An 18,408-nucleotide genomic window follows, 5' to 3' on the forward strand; every position below is an offset into this window, starting at 1 on the left:
ACAACACAGTCGTGCCCGACTCTTTGCGACCCCATGGACTATAACCCACCCAGGCTCCTCCATCCATGGAATTTTTCAGGCAAGAATACCTGAGTGGGTTGACATTTCCTCCTCCAGGGGAGCTTCCCAATCCAGGAATGGAAGCCAGGTCTCCCCCATTGCAGGCAGACTCTTTATCGTCTGACCCACCAGTGAAGCCCAAAGGCGCGTTCTTAACCACAGGACCACCGGGGAAGTCCCTGACTGGAGTGGGTTGCCCTGCCCTCCTCCAGGGGATCTTCCCGATCCATGATATAACTCAGGTCTCCTGCACTGCAGGCAGATAACTTCACCGTCTGAGCCACTAGGGAAGCCTAGCCACTGGCGAAGCCCACCGCGTAATAGCTGGTCGGTAAAAGCTTCCTGAATGAATTTTACACGTGCATACAACAATCCAGTGGTGAACACAGGAATAAGATACAGTGTTCTTATTTAGGTATCTGACCTAACTTCATCGGAAGTAAATATTTATTTTGTCCCAAGCAGTGGATCCGCACCATCAGTCTATTTTGCATATCCAGGGCTCTGGGATTGGGGTATATTTCTGTCCACTCCCTCCGGACCTACTGTCGTTTGGCCAGGACGCGGTGTTGTGCTGCCATCTGCCTCCGACCGGCGGGGAGAGTGTGAGAGCCGGGACAAAATCCCTCCCGCCTAAATGCCTGCTCGGTGTGAAAGGCGCCCGGAGCCTAGGTGCTTGCACTGGAAGAATGGCACTACTCCAGCCGGGTTCCCGCCGCCCGCTTTTATTCACCAGAAGTCGGCTTTCCACTCTTCTGTTGCAAAGGCGCCTTTCCCGCCTTCCGGATCTTTGCGAAGGGAGTGCGGTTTCCGGGCGGCTGGCTTGGCGACCGGAAGAGGAAGTGCTCCCGGGAGGCGTCCGGGTAGTAGCTCGGTAGCTGAGCGCACCATGGAGCACGTAACGGAGGGTTCCTGGGAGTCGCTACCGGTGCCGCTGCATCCGCAGGTGCTGAGTGTCTTGCGGGAGCTCGGTTTTCCGTACATGACACCGGTGCAGGTACTCGGCATAGGCCCTGGGGGAGGAGGGCTCTCGGTGCGAAGGGGGCAGGTTGGGAAAGGGAGACTCAGAGCTGGGACTTTTTTGTCATGTCGTCTTTCTTCTTCCCCGACTTGGGTGATGCCTAGCTGGTTAATGATCGCCAGGCAGAGGCGGCAGGTGGCAGCGCGCCTGTACTAGGGTTTTCATAACACTGCTCCTCCATCCGCTCTTAGGTGCTGAGACTTAAGTGCCTGGCTCGAATCCTGCTCCTAAGTGCCTGGTTCCTATCCTAGCCCTGCCCTCTGTAGATCTGTGAGACCTTGAGCAAATGACTTAACCTCTCTGTGCTTCATTTCCTTTCCGTGTGAAATGACGAAAATAGTATTACCTAAGAGATGTTGTGAGGATTACCTAAGACGATGTTACGGACACTCAGTAAATGTAACCTGTTGTCTTGTTTTGTGGGCTAAGTGAAGTGTCTTGGTCCAGCTCACTCATTTATTCAGCAGTTTCTCCAGGACAAACTGTGTCAGGTACTCTTTTAGGCTCTGGGGATTTTGCAGTGTTGGTCCTCACTCATGGCCCTTGCTTTTTAATGCAGAAGAGAGAGGAGGGAGTAAAGAAATAAGGTAATTTCAGCTGGTGATCAGTGTTGTGGAGGAGACAGTGACAAGAAAGTACAGGGCAGAAGGTAAGATAGAGAAGGCCTCTTGGAGGAGGTGTCATTAAGCTGATGCCTGAATGAGAAGGAGCTGGCCAAGGGATGACTGGAGGCAGGATATTCCAGCAAAGAGAAATGCCAGTACAAGTGGAATGAGCTTGAAGGAACAGAAAGAAGGCCTTTGTGGCTGGGGCATCATGAGTAGTGTAAGAGATGAGCAAATTGAGTGCTGGCCATGCAGGGTCTTACTTGTGGGATCTTGTATTTTATTCGGAATGTAGTGAGAAGCCGTCTTACGTGGGAGGCTGCAGGAAGAGAAGGGCTGTGACTGCTGTGTAGAGTGGACTTTAGGGCAGTAAGAGAAGAAGCGAGGCCATCCACTAGGAGGCCGTTGTCAAGTGAGAGGTGATGGTGGCTTGGAGTAGAGAGGAAGTTGTGGATATTGAAGAGTCGCTTTTGAGAAAGCTTTAGGGTTGCTGAGGGACCAGATGTGGGGGTCAGGGAAGAGGAATCTAGAGGGACCGTGAGGTTTCTGTCTTTAGTGACTGGGTGATTGGTGGTATCATTTACTAAGATGAGGAAAGCTAGCAGGGGTAACAGTCTTCAAAGGAAAAATCTAGAGTCCTGTTTTGAAATGTTGAGGTGTGCATAGGCTCCTCAGGAAAGGTGTGGAGGAAGCAGGCAGTGCTGTGTGTCATGCCTTGGGACTGTTGGGCAGAGAGGACCCAGTATTTGCCATAGAGTCTGTGGTCTAAGTGCTGTCCACTATGGGAACCACTCACATATGACTATTAAGAACACTTGAAACATGGTGAGTCCAAATTGAGATGCACTTTAAATATAAAAGTCTATAATGGATTTTGAGGACTTAGCATGAAAGACAAATGAAAAATGTCTCATTCATTTAAAAAATATCGCTGACACATCAAGCCAACAATATTTTGGATGCTGCTGCTACTGCTGCTACTAAGTCACTTCAGTCGTGTCCGACTATGTGTGACCCCATAGACGGCAGCCCACCAGGCTCCCCCGTCCCTGGGATTCTCCAGGCAAGAATACTGGAGTGGGTTGCCATTTCTTTCTCCAATGCATGAAAGTGAAAGTGAAGTTGCTCAGTTGTGTCTGACCCTCAGCGACCTCATGGACTGCAGCCTTCCAGGCTCCTCCATCCATGGGATTTTCCAGGCAAGAGTACTGGAGTGGGGTGCCATTGCCTTCTCCGATTTTGGATGATATTAGGTTAAATAAAATATAAATAAAAATTCATTTTGTCTATTTTTGCTTAAAAAATATATATATATATTTATTTATTCATTTGGCTGCATCAGCTCTTAGTTGCATTATGCAGGATCCTTCATTGTGGGCACAGACTCTCTAGTTGTGGCACACAGACTCCAGACTGTGTGGGCTTCAGTAGCTGTGGTGTGCAGGCTTAGTTGCTCCACAGCATGTGGAATCTTAGTTCCCTGACCAGGAATCAAACCCAGGCCCCTGCATTGCAAGGCGAATTTTAACCACTGGACCACCAGGGGAGTCCCTCTTTTTACTTTTCTTAATGTGGCTACTAGATGAGTATATGGCTCACATTATATTTCTTTTTTTTTTATAACTGATTTACAGTGTTGTGTCAATCTCTGCTATATAGCAAAGTGACTCAGTTTAATACATAGATACATTCTTTTTTAAACATTCTTTTCCATTATGTTTTATCCCAGGAGATTGGATATAGTTCCCTGTGCCATACAGTAGGACCTTGTTGTTTCTCCATTTTTAAATGTGATAGGTTGCATCTATCAATCCCAAATTCCCAGTCTGTCCCCTCCCTCCCCCACTTTTCCTTGGCAACCACGAGTCTGATCTCTTACCATATTTGTTTCTGTTGGGCAGCAGTGGTCCATAGCAGAGTTCTCAGTCTCTGCGCTCTTGATATTTTGGACTGGATAATTCTTTGTTATATGAAATGGCTCTGGGTATTGTGGGCTGTTTAACAGCATCTCTGGGCTCTACTTACTGGGTGCTAGAAACAAACCACCTCCTGCTTCCCCTGCCCCGTTCTGACTACTTACAGCATCTGCAGTTATCTTACAATAACTGCCACATGTTCCCTGAGACTTACTTGTGCCGACGCAGTTAGGAAAGTCCTGCATGTGCTGCAGTGGGTGAGCTCAGGCTCTGAGGACCAGGAGTGGAATCCTGGGCGGTGGGCAGGGGGAATCTTTGAAGCCAAGATCTGAGTGTTCTTCAGGTTCAGCTGCTCGTTGCTGCAATCAAAGGGCCAGGCCCCTGGTAAACCTGCGGGTTCTCGGTGGTGTTTATAATGAAAGAGCCCATTTGAGTTGTTATTTTGTGCTATGAGGACAGGAAGGAACCTTAAAACCACTGTCTTTAGCCCCTTTCTGGTCTAGAAAGGAAGAGTAGGTGAGGCAGGGTTAGAATTCAGGACTCCCAACTCCCAGCTCAACTCGCTTCCCCCACACGCCATCTGTGTAGACACCACGCCATGTTACCTGTGACCTTACCACACTGAGGTCCCTGGTGGTGACTGATCAGAATCCACTTTGCGGTGGGATCCAGTGTGACCAAGGCCAGTGCTGTGTTCCTTGGGCTTTGGGCCTCGTCTGTGGTGTCACGGCATCCCATAACTGGTATTTGCTGTCTCTCTTTTCAGTCCGCAACTATCCCTCTGTTCATGAAAAACAAAGACGTTGCTGCAGAAGCGGTGAGTACGTTATGGCAGTTTAGCCTGTCCTCCCGTTTGCCCTCCAGAACGAACTTGGAGGAAAAGCAAACCATAGCTTCCTCCCCTTTCAGGTAACAGGTAGTGGCAAAACCCTCGCTTTCGTCATCCCCATCGTGGAAATTCTCCTGAGGAGGGAAGAGAAGTTAAAGAAGAGTCAGGTGAGGAGACCAAGCGCTTTATTTTCCCCTAGTCATCAGAGAGTTCACAGTTGAGGAAAAAGCTAGTCAAAAGCTTGAAAAAGGAAGAAAAGTACAGTGTGTGCTAATGACTTGCAGATCCTGTGTTTATGAATTTGGCTGCTCCTTAGCACGTATCTGTAGCTCCCCAGGCAGCAGTCACAATGCTTCCGTGCTCATGCGTGGCCTTGCCTGGGGCAGCGACACTGATGGCACGTTCCCAGCTGCCTTCTTGTTCCTGCTCTCAGACTGTAAACACGGGTCCTTTTCCTGGTCTACGTACTGCTGTGATGTCTTTTCGTGTGTGTGTGTATGTGGTGACTTCACTGCTTAAAATGACCCCCAAACATAGTGCCGAAGCACTGCTGAGCATTCCTGAGCACAAGGAGGCTGTGATGAACCTTACGGAGAAAATACATGTTACATAAGCATCATTCAGGCATGCATGATAGTGCTGTGGCTTTGAGGTCAGCATTAATGAATCAACAATGTATATTCAATGAGACACCTTTATTTAATTGAAGTATACTTGACTTACAAAGTAAGGTGTCTTTAAACAGACATGTGTGTAAAACAAGCTTATGTACTGTTAGGTTGACAAAAACATGACCAGAGGCTCGCAGGAACCTAACCCCACTTCCCTGGGAGGCATGGTCCAATATTTGTAACCGTGGTGTCTAGCTGCTTTGTAGAGAACTGACTCTAATTCAGACTACAGCTGACCCTTGAACAACGGGTTTGAGTGGTGCGGGTCCACTTAAGTGCAGGTTTTATCAGCAGTGAATAACTATAGGTCTCTGCCAACTGGTAGTTTAATCCCTCCATGTGGAATGGGGTTACAGAGGAATCAAACCAGTTATACCCTGTTACATGGAGGGCCGACTTTAAATTACAGGTGGATTTTCAACTGTGCTTCCCAGGTGACAGTGGTAAAGGATCTGCCTGCCAATGTAGAAGATGCAGGATGTTCAGGTTCAGTCCTGGGGTCAGGAAGATCCCCTGGAGGAGGAAATGGCAACCCACTCCAGTATTCTTGCCTGGAAAATCCGATGGACCGAGGAGCCTGATGGGCTCCTGTCCATGGGGTCACAAAAGAGTTGGACACGACTGAACACAAGTACTTTTTCGACTGTGCAAAGAGTTGGTGCCCCTAACCACCCTCCGCCACGCCCTTCATTCAAGATTCAACTCTAGTTGATACGCACTATGGCCACGCACTGCTGGAAAAGCCCAGGAAGTACTGTTCCTCTGGAAACCTTCCTCCGTGAGGTGGAGGGTGCCGGTTGTGGAGTTTCAGCTCTGTAAGCTGCAGGCTCTGCTAATCATGTCCCTTCCTGCCACGTGGTTAGGTGGGCGCCATAATCATCACACCCACTCGAGAGCTGGCTGTTCAGATAGAGGAGGTCCTGTCTCATTTCACGAAGCCCTTCCCACAGTTTAGGTAAGTTGGGGGCAGAGTCCCAAACTTTCAGCCATGGGCTGCAATTCCTCCTGACCTCAGAGACCCTTCTCTCATTTCAGCCAGATTCTCTGGATTGGAGGCAGGAATCCTGGAGAAGATGTCGCCAGATTTAAGGAGCTTGGGTGAGTTGCCTTGCTGCTTTGCTTGCTCTTGACATTGAACTTGATGCATGATCAAGACCTAACTGGAAATGCCCCTTCAGTCACCCCCCTCCCTATAAAAAGTTTTTTCTTCCTGCCAACCTCCCATTTTGCTCACTGGTTAATGGTCTTGTCTCTCCCGAGGTGGTCCCTGACCTCGCCTTGAGCCCCAGATAATCCACTTGTCTCCCTGGCATCTGACTGGCATCTCACAGCTTTTGCGGAAACCTCTAAAACAAGAGCTTGGAATTTTCATCCCTAGACTTGTACCTCATGTGGTGTTTCCTATTCACCTTTCCCCTGCATGCCTCCTGAGGTCAGGGAGTCAGCCTTGACTCCTTACCGTCCCCACATCCCCCCTCTCAGTTAACCGTCACCAGATCCTTGGCATTTTCTCTCTGAAGCACATCTCTTAACTGGTCAACTTTTCCATCACCACCTCTTCTGCTCGTTTCGCCCCTGAACTCTAGGAACTGCTCTTTCTTTCTCTCCTGTGTGTTTCTTTACCTTTTTAAAAAATTAATTTGTTTATTATTTATTTTTGGCTGCTTGGGATCTTAGTTGTAGCACACAGGCTCTCTAGTTGTGGTTCGAGGGCTCAGTTGTCCTGCTGGCATGTGGGATCTTAGTTCCCCAACCAGGAATCGAACCCATGTTCCCTGGATTGCACAGTGGATTCTTAACCAAGGACCCCCAGGGAAGTCCCTCTGCTCTATGTCTCTACTGTTAGCCCCTGGTTATCCACTCTCCACATAGCCACCAGAGTGCCAGTCAGGTCGTGTCCCTCACTGAAAGCGCTTCAGTGGCCCCTGCTGGCCCTTAGGATGGGTCCTGATGTTGGTGTGGGCACCCTGTGCTGCCGTGCTCTCCCAGTCTGCCCTGCTTGAGCTGGCTTTCTCCCAGGTATTGTACGTGCCCGGCTCCTTTGCATCCCCAGGCGGCTCATGAAAGTCAGGGTGGTGTTAGTCTCGCAGCATTTTACCTTCAGGGCCTAACAAGGAGCGGAGCATACAGCAAGTGTTTACTAAACATTTAGAATAAATGTTTGAATACACGATGGCAGTCAGCCTGTGGCATTGTATTGTCCCACTATGACTAATAGTTTGTAATGAGCAGCAATAGATTTTATGCCCAGATTGTCAGTGAATTCTTGATAAAGAAAACTCCTTTTCTTGAGCGCTCGCTGTGTCCAGCTACAATGGGAGATGCCTTGCAGTGGCGGGGAACAGACTTGAGTTCCTACAGGAGTCGGAGGAAAATATAAACATCTGAAGTAGGGCTGGGTGGGGATTGGGAGAAACTGGCTAGTTTATGCCCGAATACTCATCTCCAGCTGACATGTTGCTGCAGGACTCTGTATTGCCAGGTTTTTAATTTTTTGTAGTCCAGATTTTTTTTTAACTTTTGCGTGTAATTCACATTAAAAAAATAATAATAACTTTCCTGCAGGGACCCAGTCTGTGGGGAGGCCGCATTTGGCCCTAAGTCTGCCAGTTTGTGATCTTTACATAAAATTGTCTCTAGTTCTGTTGACATTCACATTTTATAGGTGAGTGACCTGGGGCCTAAAGCAGTCGAATAAAGCCAGGGTCCTTTCAGTAAAGGCCCAGATAGTAATTATTTTAGCTTCGTCAATCACACAGTCAGGGTCATTACAGCTCCCCTCTGCTGTTAGTGTGTGAAAGCCTCCAGAGGCAACCCATGAATGAAGGAGGATGCAGAGTCACAGAAACAGTGGAGGCCAGATTTGGCCGAATGGTGTTTGCTGAGCCCTGCCCTCAATCTCCGGAGAAGGCAATGGCACCCCACTCCAGTACTCTTGCCTGGAAAACCCCATGGATGGAGGAGCCTGGTAGGCTGCAGTCCATGGGGTCACTAAGAGTCAGACATGACTGAGCGACTTCACTTTCACTTTTCACTTTCATGCATTGGGGAAGGAAATGGCAACCCACTCCAGTGTTCTTGCCTGGAGAGTCCCAGGGACGGAGAAGCCTTGTGGGCTGCCATCTATGGGGTCGCACAGAGTCGGACACGACTGAAGTGACTTAGCAGCAACAGCAGCAGCCCTCAATCTCAGCCTGTAAGTCAGACCTGTCCCCTCATGGCGCAGCCTTCTCCTCCCACTCTGGTGGTCTCCCTTCTCGTCTGTGGGATTTTAGATGACATTTTTGGAGGGATAGGGCTTCCCAGGTGAGGCAGTGTTAAAGAATCCACCTGCCAATGCAGGAGATGCAGGAGACTGGGGTTCGATCCCTGGATGGGGAAGATCCCCTGGAGAAGGGAATGGCAACCCACTACAGTATTCTTGCCTGGGAAATCCCATGGACAGAGGAGCCTGGTGGGCTATAGTTCATGGGGTCGTAAAAGAGTGGGACATGACTGAGCCCTCATGCACAGGGGGATACAGCAATTGTGTTTGGAATCACAAAGGTCCCTGAGATTCACTGAGTGCAATAAATGTTAACTTTCTTTTCCTAGTGGGAACATCATCGTGGCAACCCCAGGCCGCCTGGAGGACATGTTCCGAAGGAAGGCTGAGGGCCTCGATCTGGCCAGCTGCGTGAGGTCCCTGGAGGTCCTGGTATTGGATGAAGCAGACAGGCTTCTGGACATGGGTTTCGAGACAAGGTACTGAAGTTTGGACTTAATGGGTGTTGGGTGACACAGGGTGGAAAGGACCCCAAGGTGGAATTCCTTTATCACTTGGTGACTGTATCTGTTAGCTGCACTGGAATTTCATTAGGTTGTTTGATCCATCAAATTCTCCCACACTGTTTAAATTTCAGTTGTTCTTTGATGCATTTTCCTTCATGGCTCTTTAAAAGTTTTTGTGTGTTTTAAAGAATTAACTAGCTTTATTGGGATCCAATTCATGTTACACAGTTTGCTCAGTTAAATAGTGTGCAGCTCGATAGTTTTTAGTCTCAAAAAGTTTTGTTTTAATTTCACTCTTTTAATTGTCCCCCCATTATAAGAGTTCACTTATATGTTTATATTGAAGAAACGTTGGGAAAATAAGAGTATAAAAAAGAAATAAAGATCACCCATAATCTCATCTCCCAGTAATAGCTACTGTAAATATTGTTATGGTTTCCAGTCTTCTAAAATACCTGTTTAGTATCATAAAACACCCTTTGTTCCTTATGCTGACAAGTAAGGGGTTAAGATGAGCCCTTCTGTTTTTAGCATAAACACCATCCTGGAGTTTTTGCCGAAGCAGAGGAGAACGGGCCTTTTCTCGGCCACTCAGACCCAGGAGGTGGAGAACCTGGTGAGAGCCGGCCTGCGGAACCCCGTGCGCATCTCGGTGAAGGAGAAGGGCGTGGCGGCCAGCAGCACCCAGAAGACCCCTTCCCGCCTGGAGAACCACTACATGGTGAGCGCCGGGTGTCCGCACTGACCCCTGCCGGCCAGTGACGACGATGGCTGCGGTTCACAGTGTTGTTTACCTGAGATTGAAATTTGCCAACGATGGTTCTGAAGTGTTCTCACAAAAAACTGAAAAGATGAAGTGAAGTGATAGGTGTATTAACTTGATTATGACAGTCATTTCACTGTGTGTATGTATGTTAAGTCATCACATCGTACACCTTAAACATATATTACTACATGTATGTATTTTTACTATATAAATGTGCTTAAATATATACAGTTTTTATTTGCCAGTTGTACCTCAGTAAAGCTGGAAAAAAGTAGAACCAGTATTGTTAGTCAAAGCAGTTTACTGAAAAAATTACCAGTTTTTTTGACTCGTACTACTTTCAATAAGCTTAGTTCCATTTTTCCTTTGAAATGATCAGCAGTAAGAATTGTTTGAACAGCTTATTAGATTTTCAAGTAAGTAAGTTTTTACTTATTTGAAAAATGATTTTCAAGTACTTTTTTCTTAACTTTCACTGTCTGTATGTTTTATAATATGATACACCATGTTCCCACTAATATATGTTAACTCTTAGCAGTTAAAACAAAAAGCAAGCAAAAATTAATAATGATGAGTGCTCTATGGATTAGCTTTCAGTTTTCTAGGTAACTAAGTCTGTAAAATGATACCCTGAGGCACATTTGGAAGTGCAGTACTTGGGGCAGGGCTGGGATATGTGGTATATGTGATGATACTTGTCATTCAGCAAGTAAATGAATAAGTAAGTTAACATGGGCATAACTGTGTTTTAAGCATACTCTCCAGGGATGGTGTCCTTGGGCCTCCTACCCCCAAGTGATCAAACTTTTTGACATGTGCATAGCGTGTGCTGGGTACAGGCGTGGGACACACTGGGTTCCCGGCCTGTCAGTATGAGCCTGAGTTAGAGAAGGGCACAGCCCGACGAGCAGCTCAAACACAAAACCTAATGATGGACTCTCTGAAGGAGCCTTTTTGGGTGACTGTTCTGCTCTGGAACCTAAATGTTTGGTGTGTTCATTTTGCAGCTGGGAGTTGCTCAGTTTAGCTTCCCTGGTGGCTCAGATGGTAAAGCGTCTGCCTGCAATGTGGGAGACCCAGGTTTAATCCCTGGGTTGGGAAGATCCCCTGGAGAAGGAAATGGCAACCCACTCCAGTACTCTTTCCTGGAAAATCTCATGGATGGAGGAGCCCGGCAGGCTGCAGTCCATGGGGTCGCAAAGAGTCAGACACGACTGAGCAACTTCACTTTCACTTTCTTTCAATTTGCAGCAGTAAATCATAGCTGCTGCTGCCCTTCCTCACCAGGCATCGGGAGGGCTTTTCGGAATGTGATTGTTAGTAGTGAGTCCCCTCCTTCTGTCCTCTCTGGTCACTGGCTCAAGCCAGGAGGCATCTAGAGAGGATGGTCAGCCAGGGTGGCCAGGCCAGTGTCCCTGCTTGACAGGGCACATCTATATTGTCAGCCAGGGAACAGGGTTTTTCTTTTGGCCGAGAGGGGCTCCCTAGCTCCTGAGCACGGTGACGTGTTTGCAGAGAAAGTGGGCCGTTTCCAAACCAGTGTCCCTAGTGCTGGGGACTGTAAGGGCAATGAGGTTGCCGTTCTTTGTGTCAGTTCTTGGAGGGTCTGGGGGTAGGCGGGTCAAGGCAGAAGAGTTTGCAAATCAGAAAATGCCTCTGGTGCAGCTGTCGGGAGGATGTTTTTGAAATCAGACTGGGGGTGTTATACTTGGTGCTGCTGTTTCCGCTTGCGGCCAGGCTGGTAAAGTTGGGCGGCTGGCTCTTCCTAAGGGAGAGAGGAGGCCGTGGACGGTGAGGTGGTTAAGAGCAGGGGCGCAAGGGCAAGGCCGCCCAGGCGCGCAGCTCCGCTTTGTCCCTTCCTAACCGAACCAGGTGGACTTACAGTTCATCACCAGTGAAATGGGGGCTCAGGGAGCACCCACTTCATAGGGTTGCTGTGAGGGTTGGTTTATTAAAACACATGAAGGTTTTAGGCCAGTGCTTAGTATGTAGTACGTACTAATAGATTAGCTTTGGAACCCACTGTGGCTGCTGTTGCATTCTGCTCTTTTGCATTCATTTAAGCAACTGCATTTAGAAATGTCTGAGTGTGTGAGAAAGAAATTCCAAATTGAGGATTTGGTTTTAGTATTAATAAAAATAGGGGGAATGCATTCAAGTGGATTTACATGTATTTAATTTGGGAGCCTGAAAGGAGCTCCAGTCTGTCTCCATGGAGGTCTGTGAAGTAATTCTGTGCAGTCCATTCTGGAAATCTTTGTTAACCTCAGAGCAGTGATTTCTGAACATGGCCATGCCTGAGAATCTCATGGGTGCTGTTAAATAATACTGACCCTTGGGTCCCATTCCAGAGCTGCGATCTGTGGTCTTTAGGCTGTATCTGAGGACCTGTATTGTAAAGCCCTCCCCTGGGGGTGGTGTTACGGCCAGCATGGTGCTGTTGGCATGTTGGGGTTTGGGAGGTACTTAATGCACTGAGTGACTTGCTATCCTCAGTTACATGATTATGTGATTTAATATGTGACAGCAGCAGGGGCTGATGTTAATTCTGAGCTCAGTGGACTGAGTAACATCCTGGTGAAAGTCTTCCTCTTCATGGAGGCAGTTAGAGTCCTTAAAATTTAAGGCCCAAACTGAAAATAGTTGTGGGGTTGTTTTTATTGTCAGCAAATTGTCTTGATCGGTTTTCCATTTTATTTTGCAGGTCTGTAAGGCAGATGAGAAATTTAATCAACTGGTACATTTTCTTCGAAATCGTAAGCAGGAGAAACATCTGGTCTTCTTCAGGTAATCCTTCTGGGGTTCAACTACACCTGGAATGTGCATGAGCGTGCAGCCTTCAGTTTTGGAATTCCTTTTAGGTTGGTCCTCTGTTAGAAGTGTGTTTAACTGCAAGTGACTGAAAACCCAACTTCTGCAGCTCAAGCAGGAGGGGTTTATTTTTCTCCTGTAAAAAGAAGTCCAGAGGTAGGCAGTTCCTAACATTGGTTTCTGTTTCAGCAACATCAAGGCCAGTGTTTCTGTGTCTTGGCCTTTCCTTCCTGTAGGTCAGCTCTAGTTTTGAGATGACCACTGTGACAACCCCTGTCACATCTTCACTGGAAGCAGATAAAAGAGGAAAGGCAGGGGGAAGGGCAGTACTTGCTATATTTGATTCTTAATCAGAAAAGGAAAGGCTTTCCCAGACAACACCTGCCACTGACCCTGGCTGACTTCTGCTTTCATTGCATGGGCCAAAGATGGGTCACCTGGCCGCCCCTCACTGTGAGAGGTGGATAATGAGTGGGCAGCTGTCCCAGCCTCTGCAGTAGCGGGAGGTGAGGGAGGAAGTGGTTGGGATGCTGTTTAATCAGCCAGCCTAGTGTCTGCCACGCTGGGGTATGTCCTGTTGTCAGAGTGCGTGCATTCTTGGGCTGTTCTTTCCTCCATATATACCTACAGTGGTGTTCTTCGGCATACCCAAAGAATTTCATGTTTCTTTTCCACCCATCATTTCACCAATAAAATGCAGTAACTATATTGACCCATAGAAATACAACCTGATTCTCTCTCTCTCTCACACACACACACGCAGCTGAAACAAAGATTTCACAGGACTGCACTCGGCTAGGTGGGAGGCATTCTGATGCTTTCTTTTCTGTTCTGCTCTGATTTTTAAAAAATGCTGGTCCAGACTCACTAATTGATTTTAGGACCCACTAGATTACTTTCAGGATCTGTGGGTTGTGGCCCTTCGTGTGTAAAACTGCATCCTTATATATGATGTGACTTGTGGAAAATGGTGGGGAATCCGGCAGCGGTCACTTGGCACAGATCTTTAAAAATTTTTTATTTTGGCTGTGTTGGGTCTTTGTTGCAACACATGGCCTTTCTCTAGTTGTGGTGGGCAGGGTTCTCTTATTGTGGCGTGAGGGCTCAGTTGCCCCACAGCATGTGGAATCTTAGTTCTCCGACCAGGGATCAAACCTCCTGTCTCCTCTCCTAGCACCTGCGCCTGTGTGGAGTACTACGGAAAGGCTCTGGAGACCCTGGTGAAGGGTGTGAAGATAATGTGCATTCACGGAAAGATGAAATACAAGCGAAATAAGATCTTCATGGAGTTCCGCAAATTGCAGAGGTGGGTTGGCTTCCCTGGACATGGCAGATCTCCAGCCTCTCTGCTCTTCTGCAGGTTGCTCTGCCTCTAGACCTTCTTGTGTGTTGGAACCCTCTTCCTCTATAACCTGGTTATCACGTCTTCTCCCCCCACCCTCTGTCCTGAGCCCATTACACTTGGCTGCACTGACTGCCTTCTTTGTCAACTTCCCTGCTCAATTGTAAGCTCCATGAGAACGGGAACCTGTGTGTTATGTTCATTCTTGGATTCCCCACTATCCGGCCCAGGATGGGAGAAACCCATTGAAGGTTCCAGGTTGACTACACTATAGGAAAGCTGTGTCTCTGGACACTGTAACTTGACTTTGTGCATAGAAATAATACTTTTCTGTTTTTCTTGACCACCAAACATTCTGGCTATATTAAAAACAATCTTTTAGGCAAAATGATAGACTTGATGATTACACCTCAGTATGAGAGGGAAAATTTCATTTTTTTTTTTAAATGGCTGCGAAGGATTAGACCAAATACAGTGTTTTTGAGTTTTTTTTCTTCCCCAGTCGAAATATGCTAGTTAAAAAATCTTTTCATTATTTTTCATTCATCTTTTCATTATCTCCCCATCTCTTTACAAATTTCACTGAGAACTTGTGAAGTCCTAGAGATTCTTGGGAGGAGGAAAAATCAAAATGTTATTACTATATACTTGCTTCCGTGAGATTCTGCAATCTGTTTTTACTGTCATCTTCAAATTAGTAACAACTGCTTGATGGTGGGGAAATGGTGGTCTCCCTACTCAGCTGGTGTTTTCTTATTTTCTAGTGGGATTTTAGTGTGCACTGACGTGATGGCCCGAGGAATAGATATTCCTGAAGTAAACTGGGTTTTGCAGTATGATCCTCCCAGTAATGCCAGGTACAGAGAACATTCCTTGCTCTGTCTAGGAATCTAGTCTTAATGAAATAGGAATCGTGAGGAAGGTAAAGATGATGGTTGTCAAAACGTTATGAAATAGCAAAAGTCGGGGAACTGCTGCATTATCACCGGTAGGTTAGTAGTGATGCTGTATTGTATTTTCAGATACTTTTTAAAGTTCTTGCAGAAATGCACATGAATAGAGTGTTTAAAGGAAAACAATATATATACTACATATGGAGATTTCAGTTATTCTGAGAGCAAGCATATATTTCTAGGAAATGCCTCCAAACATAGGAAAATGCCTGTAAATATGAACTCTTAAGCAATACTTGTTAATTCTGGGTGGAGTTAGGGGTCAGACTCAAAAATCACTTACATTTTCTCTTTTATATTACTTTTCATTGTTTCCCAAATTTTCCGCTGGGACCACGTCTTCCTACCTGTATCATCAGATGGGCATACATTTACAGGTTTTATAGTTGACATTAAATGTCTAAGAGATTGCTCTCTGGTCTGCAGTGTGTGTATTTAATCGCCAGCTCTTCTCTAACTAGTAAGTGGCAGGGTTGGGATGAGGCGTGGAGTCGGGCGGCTCCTGGTGTCACTTTAGGCGCATCAGCTGCGTGGCCACAGGCCAGTGCTCTGCTGAGCTGTCAGGTGGTGAGTGTCCCCGCCCTGTGTTGTTCCAGTGCCTTCGTGCATCGCTGTGGCCGCACAGCCCGCATTGGCCACGGCGGCAGTGCGCTCGTGTTTCTCCTTCCCATGGAAGAGTCGTACATCAGCTTCCTTGCAATTAACCAAAAAGTAAGCTGTCTTTTTTTCTGTGGAATTCCCAAAGCCAGGGTAGTTGGAAAAGTTCTTTTCCAGAAAGTGGTCCAGAATTAGATTAGGGGCTGGGCTGGTGGTGTCAGTGCGGGAACCTGTCTACAGCTTTATAAAAGGCTGTGGAGAGGCTCCAGGGTCCATTGCTGGCCCCAGCTGAGCATCATTACTCAGGAACACAGACCTATGTTACCATGTTTTCCAACCAGAAATCAGGATTGTTACGTAAAATCTGATTTTAAACTTTGCTTTAAAAAATTTAAAATACTTTCTGGACCAAGTAAAATACTTGGGTTGGATTTGGGCTTCAAAGCCTCCACTGGATAAGATTAAAATGAGTGGTTTTGCCTTTGATTTTACTGGCACTGGCTCTGTTGGGGTAGCCTTAGGAGAGGTGGTCCCAGCCAGAATTGACAATGTGGTCCCTGTGCAGTGCCCCCTGCAGGAGATGAAACTCCAGAAGAACACAGCCGACCTCCTTCCAAAGCTCAAGGCCATGGCCTTGGGTGACAGAGCTGTGTTTGAGAAGGGCATGAAAGCTTTTGTGTCATACGTCCAGGCTTATGCCAAGCACGAGTGCAACCTCATCTTCAGATTAAAGGGTAAGTTTGATCTGCTCACCATCTGAAACATTTGACGGTTTTTACAAGTATTACGGCAATGGCACCCCACTCCAGTACTCTTGCCTGGAAGGTCCCATGGATGGAGGAGCCTGGTAGGCTGCAGTCCATGGGGTCGCTGAGGGTCGGGCGCGACTCAGCGACTTCACTTTCACTTTTCACTTTCATGCGTTGGAGAAGGAAATGGCAACCCACTCCAGTGTTCTTGCCTGGAGAATCCCAGGGACGGGGGAGCCTGGTGGGCTGCTGTCTATGGGGTTGCACAGAGTCGGACATGACTGAAGTGACTTAGCAATAGCAATAGCACAAGTATTACAAATATGAAGGGCTTTCCAGGTGGCGCTGGTGGTAAAGAACCTGCCTGCCAATGCTGGAGACATGAGAGACGTGGGTTGGATCGCTGGGTTGGGAAGATCCCCTGGATGAGGAAATTGCAACCTACTCCAGTATTCTTGCCTGGAGAATCACATGGACAGAGGAGCCTGGTGGGCTACAGTCCATGGAGTCATAGAGTTGGATACCACTTAGCAGCTGAGCACCTGTGTTGAGCACAAATATGAAACTGCTTTGTCTTAGGTCCATGTCAGGGTTAATGTTTTCCAAGCATTTAAAAAAAAGTCTTTCTGAGACTTACCTGGCCTGGACTCTGAGCTTCCATTGCAGGGGGTAGGGGTTCGAGCCCTGGTCAGGGAACTAAGATCCTGCATGCTGTGTGGCATAGCCTCCCCAAAACTAAAAATAAAAGTCCTCCTTGGGTTTGACTAGGTACTGCCTGCTGAGTATTCTTTTAGTAAAAATGTAATTAATTCTAATTAAAATGAGTCCACTGGATCACATAGAAAAAATTCCATTGCTATGAATATTCTGTTGATTGATGCTTAGAGTCCTGTTTCGGGTGTGCTAACTCTTGATGTTTTGGTTTAATCAGACCTTGATTTTGCTAGTCTTGCTCGAGGTTTTGCCCTGCTGAGGATGCCCAAGATGCCAGAGCTGAGAGGAAAGCTGTTTCCAGATTTCGTGCCTGTGGATGTCAACACAGACACCATTCCATTTAAAGACAAAATCAGAGAAAAGCAGAGGCAGAAGCAATTATTGGAGCAGCAAAGAAAAGAGAAAACAGAAAATGATGGGAGAAGAAAATTCATAAAAAATAAAGCTTGGTCAAAGCAGAAGGCCAAAAAGGAAAAGAAGAAGAAACTGACTGAAAAAAGGAAAAGGGAAGAGGTAAAACTGGCAATTTTTAAAATTAAATACTTAGAATACTGAACAAATCTCATAGAAGTGTAGTGTATAGTGCCTTCTAATAGGAACTGCATAGACTCTTAGATTTTTGTTCTTTCTAGGTGGCTTGGGTTGGGGAATGTGCTGTTCGTGAAAGCTGATCTAAGAGCATGTAGTTCCCGATTGATTAAAAAGTGCTGGTTTGGGGCTTCTCTGGCAGTCCAGCGGTTAGGACTCTGCACTTTCACTGCCAAGGGGCCCAGATTCAGTCTCTGGTTGGGGAACTAGAATTCCACAAGCCTCCTAGAGTGGCCAAAAAAACCCCAAATTTTGCTGGTTTCACTTAGAACACTGTTGCTGAGAAATTCAGTAGCTTGTTGTCTCTTCTGCCCTCAGGGTTCTGATATGGAAGATGAAGACATGGAGGAACTTCTGAATGACACAAGGCTCTTGAAAAAGTTTAAAAAAGGCAAAATTACTGAAGAAGAATTTGAGAAGGGGCTGTTGACAAGTGGCAAAAGATCAACGAACAAAGCAGATTTGGAGATCTCAGATTTGGAAGATGACTGCTGATTCCCGCCCCTCAGGTGAAACGCACAGGAGTGCGGAATGCGGGGAGCTGGCCCCCACTCGGCAGACAGCTCGAGCTTCCTTCTACTGAACATCAGAACTTCAGCAGCTGTTGGGAGCTGCTGTTGCAGAAATGGCAAATGTGAGGGGTTTCACGCTTGTGAGCATTTTACTAAAAACATACCAGCCTTGAAGTCTAAGAGAAGAAAACGTAAATTTACATAACTGTAAATAATAGATGTCAATATTTATTTTGATGGGTTACTTAAAGAGCTCATATTTCAGTGGCTATTTTATACTTATTAAACTTATTTAATATAAAGCTACTGAAGTAGATTTGATTTGAGAGCCTTTAACAGTTACTCAGTGTTTTCCGGCACCTGATCTCCCTTCCCTGGGTGTCTTCACCTCTGGACTCTCGGTTCTCTCTTTGATGTACTGCACTGAACACCCACACAGCCCGTAGTACTGTTTTATTGGTGAGTATATGAAAAAGCAGCAGCAAGTCATTCTGGGAGAGAAA

General features: G+C 46.7%; 1 protein-coding gene across 1 annotated transcript; it reads left to right on the plus strand.

The window, feature by feature from the left end:
- The first annotated feature begins 885 nt into the window (after positions 1-885).
- DDX55 (DEAD-box helicase 55) lies at positions 886-18,191 on the plus strand. Its single transcript, XM_005904659.3, has 14 exons — positions 886-1,057; positions 4,369-4,419; positions 4,512-4,598; positions 5,966-6,057; positions 6,138-6,200; positions 8,697-8,846; positions 9,405-9,594; positions 12,344-12,426; positions 13,625-13,756; positions 14,557-14,649; positions 15,342-15,456; positions 15,908-16,076; positions 17,023-17,318; positions 17,712-18,191. The coding sequence occupies exons 1-14, from the start codon at positions 950-952 to the stop codon at positions 17,886-17,888; spliced, it is 1,806 nt and encodes a 601-aa protein (XP_005904721.1). The 5' UTR covers positions 886-949; the 3' UTR covers positions 17,889-18,191.
- The last annotated feature ends 217 nt before the right edge of the window (positions 18,192-18,408 follow it).

The sequence above is a fragment of the Bos mutus genome, chromosome 17, assembly GCF_027580195.1.
Source record: "Bos mutus isolate GX-2022 chromosome 17, NWIPB_WYAK_1.1, whole genome shotgun sequence".
Classification (NCBI taxonomy): Eukaryota; Metazoa; Chordata; class Mammalia; order Artiodactyla; family Bovidae; genus Bos; species Bos mutus.